This window comes from Melanotaenia boesemani, chromosome 13 (assembly GCF_017639745.1).
Source record: "Melanotaenia boesemani isolate fMelBoe1 chromosome 13, fMelBoe1.pri, whole genome shotgun sequence".
NCBI lineage: Eukaryota > Metazoa > Chordata > Actinopteri > Atheriniformes > Melanotaeniidae > Melanotaenia > Melanotaenia boesemani.
In genome coordinates, this window is record NC_055694.1 from 29,474,909 (window position 1) to 29,488,952 (window position 14,044).

The 14,044-nt window shown below is 40.1% G+C and overlaps 2 protein-coding genes across 2 annotated transcripts; both read right to left on the reverse strand.

Annotated features, from left to right (window-relative positions):
• Positions 1 to 129: 129 nt before the first annotated feature.
• LOC121651520 (cyclin-T1-like) lies at positions 130 to 5,957 on the reverse strand. Its single transcript, XM_042003787.1, has 3 exons — positions 5,759 to 5,957; positions 4,107 to 4,177; positions 130 to 4,018 (listed from the first exon to the last, which is right to left on the reverse strand). Exon 3 carries the CDS (start codon positions 3,953 to 3,955, stop codon positions 2,756 to 2,758), a length of 1,200 nt encoding a protein of 399 aa, XP_041859721.1. The 5' UTR covers positions 3,956 to 4,018; positions 4,107 to 4,177; positions 5,759 to 5,957; the 3' UTR covers positions 130 to 2,755.
• A 114-nt stretch (positions 5,958 to 6,071) lies between these two features.
• On the reverse strand, positions 6,072 to 8,606 carry LOC121651521 (cyclin-T1-like). Its single transcript, XM_042003788.1, has 6 exons — positions 8,405 to 8,606; positions 7,748 to 7,829; positions 7,534 to 7,662; positions 6,865 to 6,925; positions 6,246 to 6,308; positions 6,072 to 6,121 (listed from the first exon to the last, which is right to left on the reverse strand). The coding sequence occupies exons 1-6, from the start codon at positions 8,575 to 8,577 to the stop codon at positions 6,072 to 6,074; spliced, it is 558 nt and encodes a 185-aa protein (XP_041859722.1). The 5' UTR covers positions 8,578 to 8,606.
• Positions 8,607 to 14,044: the final 5,438 nt, after the last annotated feature.

The window sequence follows — 14,044 nt, forward strand, 5'->3', positions numbered from 1 at the left end:
ACTCGAAGATCGTCCATTGGTCAAGCTAGTTGCCATTCACAGTTAAACTAAACCAACCTTGTCGATACACCCAAACACAAAAAGGTTAAATAAAAAATATATATATATAATATATATATTTTCTTAAAGCATTTTCTTAAAATATTTATTGACTTTGAAGATAAAGCAACCACATTATATCAAAAAGAACAATGCTCACATGTAACATTTGAAATAGCAAAATTCAAAACAAAAACATTTATTTCAAGACCTGAGTGTCAATAAAAACACCTAGACATGAAGAAACGTGAAATTTCGGCTATTATACCTGTGATTTTTGCATTGTTAGGTTGCATGAGTCTCTTCAGTTTTTCTCACATATGGATTCACTATGAAATGTATTTATTACTTTCTCACAGCATGTTCATCTTAAATATTTGCCCAGATCAAATAACATGTATTTTAAAATGACAATGATATATTGGAATTCTATTCTAGTTAAACCTTTATACACGTAACACTTTTTCAATTGCATTGTAGGCAAACCTACTAAGATAAATATTCAGTGCTTTCACCATTTCCCTGTTACAACAGAGTTAAAGAACTGAAATCCTCTGCTGCCTGAGCAAGAAGCCTTTCTTTACAGCATATTTTTCATTATCTAAGAAAAGTATTTCATGGTTGTATGGCTGGTTTGTTGTACTGCATTATTGCAAACTGCCAAAAATACGCTTTTAGATGAACTGAAAGTAAACCAGGTTAAGAGTAATATTACAAAATCAAACCATATAAAGCCTAAAATGAACGAAACTTCAAGGTGATACCCAATTCCTCTGCCAACAAACTGAACCTATTCCACTAAATTTAAACATTCATCATTGGACTTCATGCTCAAAATCGCATAGTGGAGGTATATCAACAGCTTGTTAGCATCTATGATTTTTTTACAAATATAAAACACATGCAAATATCTGTGAATGGTGGTTTGTGGACAGATTATAAACAATCTGAAGATAAATATCCTACAATGTTTGAGGGTATGGAGCTAAAAGATAACTTTCAACAGTGTTAAATCAGAGCAGTATAACATGATTTATTCATTTAATCTGCTAAATAAAACAAAGATGGCCAATGAGAGATTTATATAGCAAATTATTAATACGCTTGCATACTGGGACCACAAAAAATACAAAATGAAATCATGAACAAGTCTGCTCACTTGTGTAGAAATTAACACTGCTGTTTATCTAGACATGCAGACGTTTCCTCATATTTGCTCTGATCATAGAATTCCAGAAATAAACTCATACTTCAATTTGTTCTATTTTGGTCTTTTGCTGGCTAGGGCTTTCTGAACAGATCAGGTGATAAATATGTTTAAACATTTCCAACAGATGTACTTTGTGTGAAGTTAGTGTATTCAACAAAGAAGTGAATATGAATATTTTACAACCATTTAAAACAATGACTGCAACACTCAGTCCAACAAGAAAATACATATTTTTCTCTCCCATTTTTTCCTCGCAACTTTCCATAACAATGTAAAAAATATTTTGTGTCAAACAGCTTGCAATCTTCGTAGAAGTTAATGAAATAATGCAGTAAATAAAAACTAGGTATGGGACTAGGTGTTTTTCTTGAAAAAGAAAAGACAACATTGACGAGATGGCTTTGGAGACATGCACTCTCAAACTAGCCTGTACAGTCTAGATGAAAAAATTTCCCTTTGCCCAGATAGAACAGTGGGGAACCTTAAAAAAGTACAAAAAGAGTACAATGTTGATTTTAAAAGCACTCAATAAATAACATACTATAAAAACATTACAAAAAGATGGTTGGTAAGAGGACCTAGCAGATGTGTCACTGCAATACAACTTTCTCAACCCGTGTAGGTCATTATTGTCAGGAAATTTTTTCCTTCAATTTTTGATTATGTTTCCCGAAAAAGGGCAAATTTTTTTTAACAAAAATTAGAAGACAAACAAGTAATCTCCCAAGAATTGCCATAAAACCTTAGATTTTTTTTTTGCTCAAATCTCTTAATCAGCTTGTGTCCTTATCAAAAATAACAAATATGTAATTATTCAAATTTAAACCTTTAAATGCCAATTTGATAATTTTTTTTCTTCTTTCATAAAAACAATGACAAACGAGTTATTTCCCATATAATGCATGCTACTGGATTAAGACTTTTTTTAAAGATCAAAATCAATGGTTTTTGATCATTTTTATTTTTTTTAACTAATATTTAGTACATTTAAGATTGATTAGAAAAAACTTTTAAACTCCTAAACATGCATTTTATGGAAATTAACACATTTGTGGGTTTTTTTTTTAAATTATTTACAAAAATGTTTTTATAATTACATATTTGGTAGTTTTGAGTGATTTGAGAAAAGAAAAAAGAAAAAAAGTGGAATAAAATCTTTAGAGCAGTTTTAGGGAGAGGACTTTTTGTCCTCTAATGACCAGAAAGGGTGGAGAATTTAAGCGATTTACAAGACAATGAGATTTCTCCAAATCAGCTCCTGAATGCCTTAATTTAAACAGAGCAGAAATTAACATTATCTACACTTTCTGTTGCAAATATTATTATTGCCCCACAAGTTAAAAAACAATCACACCAGTACATTTTTCTGCTGTCACCCTGAAGCCTACAAAATATTGGGTGAGTATTTAAAAAAACAAAACAAAAAAAAACACATCATACAATACTTTTTATAAGAAGGTGGATGTCTGATGTCAAGTACAATGTGGTGGTCTCCAGACCAGGAGCTCATTTGGGTAAAGGTGGAAGTGGGGGTGGTGGTTCTGAAGGCAGGGGGGGAGGCCTGGGGTTGCCTCCTCTGGAGCCACCAGAGAACCGGTAGTCCCCGTACTGAGATCTGTATTCAAACATAGACGGCTGGGACGGCTGGACCCCTTGGGCGCTCAGAAGAGAGTTTAGCATTTCAAAAGTATCCTGGTACTCGTTTGACTGGGCTCCGCCTGTTGCACCGTGCCCATTAGTGTCCGTCTTGTCACTTTTGGAGTGTGAAAAGGTTCCTTGATGGTGGGAAAGGCCCAAAGTCGGAAGAAGGTCCGGAGCATGAGCCAGAGTTTGTCCAGAGGAGGAAGACAGGGACGGCAGCTGGTAGGGATTCCTAGAGGACTTACTGGCTTTGGATGCAGTGTGAGACCCTGCTGTGGGATCCTGGGAGTGTGTCCTCTTCCGTGAGGAGGAAGATGACGAAGAGCTTGTTCTAGAGGAGTCACTGGAGGCCTTTTTGCTGCTTGCTAATGCTCCACTGGAGCTAGACGAATGTTTGTGTGAAGAGGAAAGTGAAGCACTAGAGGAATGGTGGTGGTGGTAGCGATGGTGGTGGTAGTGATGATTGGACCGGTCTCTGTGCTTGTCTTTGCTCTTCCCCTCCTCTCCTGAACTCCCACTTTGCTTTTCAGGCACTCGTATTCTGACTTTGATGTCTGGATCCTGACCGCGGCTACTGCCACCATGTCCACTGCTTCCTCCGGCTGGAGGAAAGCGCGCCTTTACAGACCTGTCATGCCTCTCCTTCTCTAAGGGAATTTTAAGAATAATGGGGGAAGGGTTGGACATGTCTGTGGAGGACGAGCTGGACTGCTGGTGATGATGCTGCTGTTTCTCCTTCCTCTGCTGCTGACCAATGAGAGCCTGGGCTGCGTTGGCGTACTCCCTCTTTACGCTGGCCTCCATGTTCTCCAGCTTCCTCTTCTGTGCAGCCAGGACATCAGCGTTCTTGGCCCGGTACTCACTGAGGGAAACCTTGGCTGGAGTGTGGACCTCGTGCTGCTCAGCTCCAGTCGGTACTTTTCCACTCCAAGTCTGAGCACTGCCACATGTGCCTCTGTCTTTGTCACCCAGGGAGGAGGAGGAGGAGGCAGACGGAGGAGCTGACAAACTCATCAGGCCTGCCACGGTGCTCTCTGACGAGGCCATAGAGATCATGCTGATCATAGCATCCCTCTGGTCACCCTCCTCCTGGACTTTCGGCTTGGCTTTTGGTGTTTGACCTCCAGCCTAGAAGCCAAGACACCAGTGTATCAAAGTTAACGTCAGTGAATGAATGAAGACAGGTTGTTTCAAACTGGTGGACAAAAAGCTGTACCTTCCAGTTCCGAATCCGTTTCAGACGACTGGGAGTTTTCTCAAGGATCTGCAGGAACTCATGAGTAAGTTCTAGAAGAGATTTAAACAAGAAAATCATCATGAATCCTGGTTAATTATCACACAATACAAATAGTTTAAGCTAGCAAGAATTTCCTACCACACAACCTATAAAACCCTCTGCCAGCAAGATGGCGGGTCATTTACACAACATTTAAACATTTAAAATGCACTCAGGAGCACTGCATGATTGGTTCTCACTAACAGTTTAATATTACACACACATGTGTAGTACATGTATTATGATTATTATTGTTGAATATATATACACCGAGTACTACTACTACTACTACTACAACAACACAGCTTCAATGGCATCAAACGTTTAGGATTGATAGTGGTTTTATATATACTACAGAATTGTTATTTTTCATTAATATGAATAGAATTTTTTTTAAGCTTTATCATAACCATTAATAATATTTATAATACTAAATACATAGCTTTACTATTGTGTATTTTAGACCATACATGATTATTGACTATATAAACACTGTACACATCACTGCAATATTGTTATTTCTATCAAGAGATCTAACTTTTTTAGTAGAATTATTATTATTGCACATTACAAACATGTACAGTTTCACGTAATATTGATATATATATGCTGACTGTTATTATTACCATCATGGTTTTTTTTATATGATGTATTGTGTAGTGTTTATTACTAATAATGAATGTGAATGTGGTAGGTATAGTGACTATAATAAGGATATTTGTTACAATTCATGGTATGAAGAAGGGGTGGGAATAAATTATTTTGGCCTCTTACTCCTTTTGAACAAGAACGTTATTTTTTTTTTTTTTTTTTCATTTCCTTTTTTAAAATTTGCTTTTACGTTAAAAAAACTCAAATTAAATCCTCCATGTTTATCCGGTTCATTTCAGACTAAAGCTAGGTTCACACTGCAGGGCATGATGCTCAATTCAGATTTTTTTGTGAAATCCGATTTTTTTGAGAGTCCATTCACATTTCAAATTCAATGCGACTTGTATGAACCTTATGTGCACCAAAAGTGTCCTGCATGCATAGAAGACAGGACGACGTGACAGCGAGCGTGCGTGTGACGTGTTCATGTTTGCAGTAACAGCAGTGTATGTTGCAATTTTAAAGTTATTGTCCAACCATCACCATTTTCAATGGCATCATTTTAAGGAGGAGATTAAAAAAAGAGGAGAGCCAGATTTGTGACCATGACAGTTTGTGGAGCAGTGGCAGCAACGTCTGTACAGAGAAACGTGGGTACGAAGTCACATCCAGGAGTGGTGGAGAGTGATGCGAGCGCCTTTACATATAAGAGTTTGTTGTGTATGACGTGTAGGTCGGATTAATGCAACCTGGCCGTTCAGACTGAAGTCGCATGGCAAAAGATGAGATACGTATCGGATTTAGGACCACATATCCAAGTGGCCTGGGTCACATTTGAAAAAAATCGGATCTGTGTTGTTCAGACTGTTATGAAAAGATCAGATACAGGTTGCATAGGGAAAAAAAATAAAAAATAAAAAAATCAGATTAGGGCCTGCAGTGTGAACCGAGCCTAATGGAACATCTTCCTTCTTTTTAACTGGAAGTCGCAGTGCACGTACCATCCAGCAGCTCCAGGGTAACTGTGGGATCAACGTACTCCCACCAGTGTTTGCCATCTGTAGACACAGGAATTTCCCAGTTGGACCACTTGCAGGCAAGATGGATGCATACGCAGGCTACAATGGGGGGGCTGTACTGCAGGCAGAATGTTGTCAAATGCAGACTATGTGGCAGGATGCGTCCGGAGTGCACAGCAAATCAGAAACAGAAGAGAGAGAAGACAACAGCGATTCAGCAGATCAAAATTTAAGCAGTTATGTAAAAATGTGTGGAAAAGAACTGTGCATCACGTAAAAGCTGATATTTTAGATTTTACCTGTTAGTAGCCATAAAGTATGATGTTTGAGCAAGATCCTTACTGGCTGGAAAAACAAAACAACCAAAAACATAAAAGAGTTATTTTGCAAGTTTAAGTGCAAACACCCAAATAGTGTTGAAAGACCAAAATGTGTTTATTTTCCTTAAAATCAATGACCTGATGCTCACCTCTGACAAGCTGAGTGCACTTGACAACATGTGTGTGAGGATGGTCGATAGTGATTTCAAAAGCTGCCAAAAAAAAATAAACAAAAAAAAAACAAAAAAGAGACAAAAACAATTCAGTTTAGTAAGAAGAATCCAGGATTAAAGATTCAACATATATATGAACCAACTGGACTTCATAAAATCCGGTTTCCATGGCAAATTTAACATTAAAGTCCCTGGAAAACAAAAAAAATGGATATTATCAAACCAGACTAAGTGAAGAGCGATGAGAAGTATTTTTATGGAATACAACACCTCAGACAAGATGAAAACATCAAAAGCCAATGATGCCATGTAAGCAAGTTATTTTCAGCTTTTTCCTGGCCCGTGTTGTTCAGCACAAAGTCCTCAAAGAAATGTCTTAAAGCTATGTTTACTTTAAAAAAATGTGGAGATGTGAAAAGTTAGGAGCACGAGAGAAAGAGAAGGTGTGGAAAGCTGCTTCTAGTAGAAAACGTGAATGCCACTTTCCAAAACTGCTAACTTCATGTGGACTTTCTGTGAACAAAAACTGAACAGTTTAGCTTTGTGTGTTGGGGGGGGGGGGGTTAAGGGACCCAGTTCTTCCCTGCAAACTTACCCAGGGTCTGGAGAATTATGCTCTCAAGAATGACCAGGTCTTGAGCTTGTTGCAGGTAAGCCTGAGGTTGAGAGGACAGGCACGTTACTCGCCGGGAGGCCTCTGAGCATTGTCAAACAAGAGCAGCTGAACACACTGTCGGGCTTTGAAAATGATTGATTATCAATCTGAGAGCACTTTCCTTGTTCGAATCAAAGTTTTAGCTCTACGACTGAAATACGTGATTTAGAGTCCCACATATTTAACTTGTGTTTTTCATACAGCCAAAGATAAATGATGAAATCCAAACAGCAAATACAGATGCTCTTGTTTTTCAGCTTGTAGACATCACATTACCTGGATGACAGAACTACACACACAGGCATAACACTGTCTTTTGCTATATCAAAGAATACAGCAAGCAGCATCTTGCTGTAGGAGCAGCATCTCAGAAAACCTGATCGACCCAGATTATATACAATGTGAAAAACAGGGGCCAAGAGTTAAACGTTATTAGGTCGGTCCCAAAATTAACGCGACATAAAAGTTAGACCCTGAGAACCCACTGAAGCATAGGGGTGCTCTGACGTTCTTGGCAAGGTTAACATTCATCAATCAACTGAGGTTTTCCACTTTACCACTTCTCTCTGGCATCATGGCAGGTCATTTTCAGTCTTGTCCTACACTTACATCACTGCGCACATCAGGTGAAGGCTCCTGGGGATTCAGACATGCATGGGCCACCTTGATGACATGTTCCAACTTTCGGGGCTGCTCCTCAACCTTGGCAGCAAGGAAAAGAGCGGCAGGAGCAATAACCTGAGAAAAAAAGAAGAAGAAATACTTCTTACCTTTGGAACAAATTTGTAAAGCTGTAGGTGAAGCATGAAAAGCAAAAACTTACATTTCTGTTAAATCTGGTGAATGACTGGACCATGTAGAACCGATGCATGTAAACGATGGCTGTATTAATTGTAAGTTGAGATCTGACACAAAGCAATTAAGGACAATTCGGAAAACAGTACACCTGCAGAAACTACATGCAATACAACTAATATTGTGAAAATAGCTGCGGTGTTTAAGTTATTTACAAAACAACACAGCAACAGTGGGTAAATTTAGCTAATATTTAAAAAATGGTTTTACAGGATCAGGAAGAAAGCAAGGAAAGTTGAAAACTCAGTTAGATCAACACATCAGATTAACCAAAAGAAACGTTAGATTCGCGTGATAACAGCATGTGGCAGTTTACATCTTTCATTTTGGACATTTAAGGCAGAGATTAAGCTAATGCTAACGTCTCGAAGGCCTGTCGACCACACAGGCCTACTTGGCCCCGGTTAGCCTGCTACGCCGTTGTCAGATTACAGTGAGCTAACGTGGACTAAGATCGTTGACCACTGAATGAAACTCGTGGAAAACATTCAATAAAGACAAGAAGCGGTCGAAAATGAAAACACAACAAGCCCATGCTCTCGGTCGAGCCGGCTTCGGAGAAGCTAAACTTCGCTAGCTAACTAGCTAATGTCGAGTACGTGCGATGTACCACGACAAAAGATACACATTGAGCCGCTGTCCCATGTCCTGGAGAAGGTTCGCCGCCTGTTGTCTGTAGGACAGCTCCTTGTCTGGATCAAGTCCAGCTCGCCGAGATGGGCTGTTGTCGATCTGTTGTCGGGTATAATACCATTTGTTATTACAGCTTTCAGGGAGAGAACGAAACGAAGCCGCCATTACTAAGAAGGACGATAGTTCAAAATTTCTGCACGTCACAGGAACATGCGTCACACGTATGCGAGGCCCGCGCAGTTCCACTTATAACCGGCAGAGGGCTCTAAAGCCACGCAGTAATTTTCCAATTTCTCCTCGTCGTCTTCCCAACTATTAAATATTAAAGACATGAACGTAGACGCCGCGTTCAATAGTGCTGGGTTCAACCGATTTACACACAAAGTACTACTAGAGGAGAAAGTAAAGTCTGGATACAAAAAAGATTTTAAAAAATCAGAGAGAGTGAAAATGAACTGAGGGGCAGCAGCCTCTCTCATTTCTTTGTGAAAAGGTGAGCAGCACCTGAATTAATACAGTTTGAGCAGTAACATGTTAGGATTCATTTAGGGATAACACATTATTTACTATCAAATATTTATTACTTATTAGTGCAAGTCATTTGACTTCTTCAGACTACACCAGAAAAGTGTTCAGCTTTTTCCTTTCTCACTGATCAATCGTGACATATTTGAATTAAATGATTGTGATGTCACTATTTCGCGAAAACTGAATGCACCAGGACTCAAAGCCCAATGTTAACAAATGATCAAACATTTTTAAGTTAATCAAATAAAACCAAGGTTGAGACTTTTCAACTTTAAGGCCATCATGAAAGATGAATAAAACAGTACCTTTGAGTCTTATTTAATACAAAGTTCTCGCTTCAAGCTACCGATGAGAGAGAGACAGAGAGAGAGAGACTGAGAGAGGGAGAGAGAGAGAGAGACAGTGGAGCTCGCTGGCCTGTCAGAGTCTGAGCATGATGGATCAGAGAACATCCATTTTCTGTAGCTTATCTGGAGTCGGGTCGCGGGGCAGCTGCCTAAGCAGGGAAACTCAGACTTCCCTCTCCCCGGCCACATTCCCCAGCTCATCCAGGGGGATCCTGAGGCGTTCCCAGGCCAGAGACGTAGTCCATCCAGCATGTACTGGTTCTTCCCCGGGGCCTCCTTCGGGTGGGACGTGCCCGGAACACCTCACAAGGGGTGCGTCCGGGAGGCATCCCAAGCCACCTCGTCTGGCTCCTCTCGATGTGGAGGAGCAGCGACTCTACTCTGAGTTCTCCCGGATCACCAAGCTTCTCACCCTATCTCTAAGGGAGAACCCGGCCACCCTGCAGAGAAAACTCATTTCGGTTGCTTGTATTTGCGATCTTGTTCTTTCAGTCACTACCCACAGCTCGTGACCGTAGGTGAGGGTAGGAATGTAGATCGACCAGTAAATCGGGAGCTTTGCCTTTTGGCTCAGCTCCTTCTTCACCACGACAGACCGATGCAGAGTCCGCATCACTGCAGATGCTGTACCCATCCACTTGTCGGTCGATCTCCCGCTCCATCATTCCCTCCACTCATAAACAAGACCCGAGATACGTGACCTCCTCCACTTGGGGCAGGACCTCATTCCCAACCCGGAGAAAACACTTCACCCTTTTCCGGCTAAGGACCACGGTCTCGGATTCGGAGGTGCTGATTCTCATCCCAGCCGCTTTACACTCAGCTGCAAATCGCTGCAGCGAGAGCTGAAGATCATGGCCCGATGAAGCCAACAGAACCACATCACCCCTAAAGTGCAGAGATCCAATCTTTAGGCCAGCAAATTGGATCCCCTCAATGCCTCAGCTGCGCCTAGAAATTCCTAATTAGATTTCTTAATTAGTTCGTTCAGCTTCTTTAAGTCTCTGGTTCTGGGTCTGCAGAGCAGATTGAACTCAACACCACAGACTGATCTTGGTGCAGACAATGGATGATCTCATCTTCCTCTAGAAGTTGAGTCCACTCTGTCCTTTATTCTGTGTTGCATTTCCAGTCCAATTTGTTGTCCACTCCAAGGTACTTGTATTCCTCCACCACCCCCACCTCTTCTCCCAGGATGTAAACAGTGCTTTGTTTACTCCTGTTCCTCCTGAAGTCAACAATCATTTCTTTTGTTTTGTTTGTGTTCAAGATAAGTTGATTTTTTTTCTGCACCATCTCAAAAACTGACAGACTAGTTCTCTGTACTCAGCTTCTTGTCCACCACTGATACACCCCACAGCTGTAGAGTAATCAGAGTATTTCTGCAGATGACAGGACTGAGTTGTATTGGAAGTCTGAGGTGTACCGTGTGAAGAGAAATGGCAAGAGTACAGTCCCTTGTGGTGCTCCAGTGCTGCTGACCACCATCTCAGACACACAACCTTTCAGTCTCACAAACTGGTCTGTTAGTCATAAATCCGGGTGGTTGTAGAGGTATCCACCTGGAATTTACGGAGCTTCTCAGATAACAGAGAAGCTGAATTGTATTAATGGATCTTGACAAATCAAAGAACATGATCTTCAAGCTGTTGCCTGATTGGTTCAGATGAGAGTGGGCTCTCTGAAGCAGAACATTACATCATGATATACATACTGTACTCAATTAAATCCTTAGAGGACGCTTACCATGTCTCCCCAGAATAACACATACTAAATGCTATAAGGAAAGCTAAACTTGAACTTAATGAAATAATAGATAAAAAGACGCAGTTCTTGGTGCAAAGACTTCGCTTGGAGAATTTTGAGCATGGCAACAAATCTGGAAGGTTCCTGGCTAATCAGTTAAAAACAAATAAGGAGAAAACAACCATCTCCTCTGTCAGAGATCCAGAAGGAAACATCAGCCACGACCCTGACAAGATAAATAACACTTTCAAAGAATTCTATAAAACATTATATACATCACAACTAACTACAACAGATGACAATATTGATAAATTTCTTAGTAACATCAATCTTCCACAATTAAAATATGAAAATAAAATGGTCTTGGATTCCCCCAGTCGGCGAACTCCAAGAAGCTCTCCAGCATATGCCCAACAACAAAGCTCCAGGTCCAGATGGTTACCCAGCAGAATTCTACAAAGAATTCTCGACAATGCTGGCACCCATTTTCTACAATATGATATTAGAAATAAAGGAAAAACAAAAAATACCTTCAAATATGAACCTAGCCAATATTACTCTACTATTAAAACCAGGAAAAGACCCAACATTTCCATCCAGTTACCGTCCAATTTCATTAATAAATGTAGATCTCAAAATAATTAGCAAAGCTTTGGCCAGAAGAATAGAAAAAATAACCCCTCTAATAATACATCCTGACCAAACAGGCTTTATTAAAGGTAGACATTCCTCTACTAACATGCGTAGATTAATTAACATTATAGATTATTCTATTCTACATAATCTGGAATCCACAGTAATTTCTTTAGACGCAGAAAAAGCGTTTGACCGAGTAAACTGGAAATTTTTATTTGCAACGTTAAACAAATTTGGGTTTGGGTCATCTTTCATAGATTGGATAAAGATATTATATAACAACCCAAATGCATGTGTGAAGACCAATGATCAAACCTCTCCAAGCTTCTGTTTGCAGAGAGGCACCAGACAGGGCTGCCCGCTTTCTCCACCACTCTTTGCTATTTTTATTGAACCCCTAGCTGCTGCCATAAGACAAAATAAAGAGATTAAAGGAATCCATGCCAAAAATATAGAACACAAGATAAGTCTTTATGCTGATGATGTATTACTTTTTCTCCAGAACTCACCGACGTCTCTCCCCCAGACAGTCACACTTATTAACACATTCTCATCAATATCTGACTACTCTATTAACTGGTCTAAGACTATTATTATGCCCATCAACTGTGACCTACAAAACATACCCAATACTACAATACAGTCTGGAAACATTAGATATTTAGGCATAAACATTTCCCCCAGGTTATCAGAACTAACAAAGCTAAATTATGTCCAGCTACTTAAAGCATTAGAGGATGATCTCTCACGGTGGAGGAGCTTACCCCTATCACTCATGGGGAGGGTTGCCACAGTTAAAATGATGGTTCTACCTAAAGTAAACTACCTGTTTTCAATGATACCCACTAAACCATCCTCCAGTTGGTTTAAGTCACTGGACTCACATATATCTAAATTTTTATGGAAAAATAAGCCATCACGTATCAGTCTAAAAACTTTACAAGAGACTAAAGATAGAGGCGGATTGGAGCTACCCGACTTTAATCATGTTTTCTTAGCTAACAAGCTGCAGTATATCTCCAAATGGCTTAAACCTAGCAGTCTGGATGAAACATGGTTAGATGTAGAGCAAGTATTGTGTGAGGATGTGTTTATCTCTGACCTGCCATTCATCAGCTCAACCATCAAAACACATAAGTGTTTTAAAAGCATCAATATCAGTTCCTCCTTAGTGGCTTGGTGGGATTTCCTAAAAATAACCAAATCCTCACTTTTTCCATGTAAGTTTACACCCCTCTGGAACAACCCTGACATCCTGCAAAACAAAAAGCTTATAAATTTTACTCAATGGAAAAATAAAGGAATAAAACAGAACATATAATAGAAAATGGAAACTTCTTATCATTTAATATTCTCACTTCACAATATGGAATCAGTAGCAAAACACTTTTAGAATATCACCAGCTTAAATCTATTATATGTAAAAGAAATACCATTAATCAATTAAACTTACAGCTACCTATTAGGGTGGCAGAATTCATGAATCTTAATGCCCCAAAGCTATTATCGAAAACATATAGACTATTATCTAAACTAGAAGACTCAATCTGTCTTCCAACTTCAAAATGGGAGGGTGACTTATACAGTAACTTTAATAAAGATAAATGGTCACAAATATGTTTAAACACCTTTAAAATGACTAAAAATTCAAATATGCAACTAATACAATTCAAAATTCTGCATAGAACTCATTATACAGGACAAAGGATGTTCAGGATGGGTCTGTCACAATCAAACATCTGCACACACTGCAATGAAAACACACCTGACAACTATCTCCATGCCTTGTGGTCCTGCACACCTGTCCACAGGTTCTGGCTTCAGGTATGTGTGGACATGTCAACATGGTTTAAATGTAATATTCCTACAATCCCCGCACTATGTCTACTAGGTGACTTGGGTGACATTAATATGGCAATTAACTCTGCACACATGATATGCACAGCATTATGCATCGCAAAGAAAACTATCCTTGTGAACTGGAAAAACAAAAATAATCTGTGTATTCAGCAGTTTAGGAATCTCTTAGTTGACCACATCAGTAGTGAGACAATGTCTGCCTCCTCAAAGAACTATTTGGCTGAATCTCATTCCTTCTGGTCCCCTGTGCTTAGTTCCATCACTTAGTGTAGGTGGAGGACTGTGACCTCGTTGCTATGGGGGTCTGAGAAATGGCCGGGAGTGACTGGTAGTTGCGGGTTCTTTGTGGTTGCCTTGGTGCGGTGGGGGTGGCTCTGGGTCTGGCCCCGTCGGGGGCTGTGGGGGCCAGGGGTTGGAGTCGCCTCGTGGCGAGGGGTGAGGCCACTGGTGGTGCCTGGGTTGGTGGGCGTCGGTCCTGGGCGGGGTGGCCGGGCTATTCTGGGGCGGGCTGGGCG

Coding starts and splice junctions, on each gene's coding strand:
- LOC121651520 (XM_042003787.1), bottom strand. CDS start 3,955: ATGATCAGCATGATCTCTATGGCCTCGTCAGAGAGCACCGTGGCAGGC.
- LOC121651521 (XM_042003788.1), bottom strand. CDS start 8,577: ATGGCGGCTTCGTTTCGTTCTCTCCCTGAAAGCTGTAATAACAAATGG. Junction 7,830..8,404: donor ATGGGACAGCGGCTCAATGT/GTATCTTTTGTC, acceptor GCTTTGTGTCAG/ATCTCAACTTACAATTAATA. Junction 7,663..7,747: donor TCACCAGATTTAACAGAAAT/GTAAGTTTTTGC, acceptor TTTTTTTCTCAG/GTTATTGCTCCTGCCGCTCT.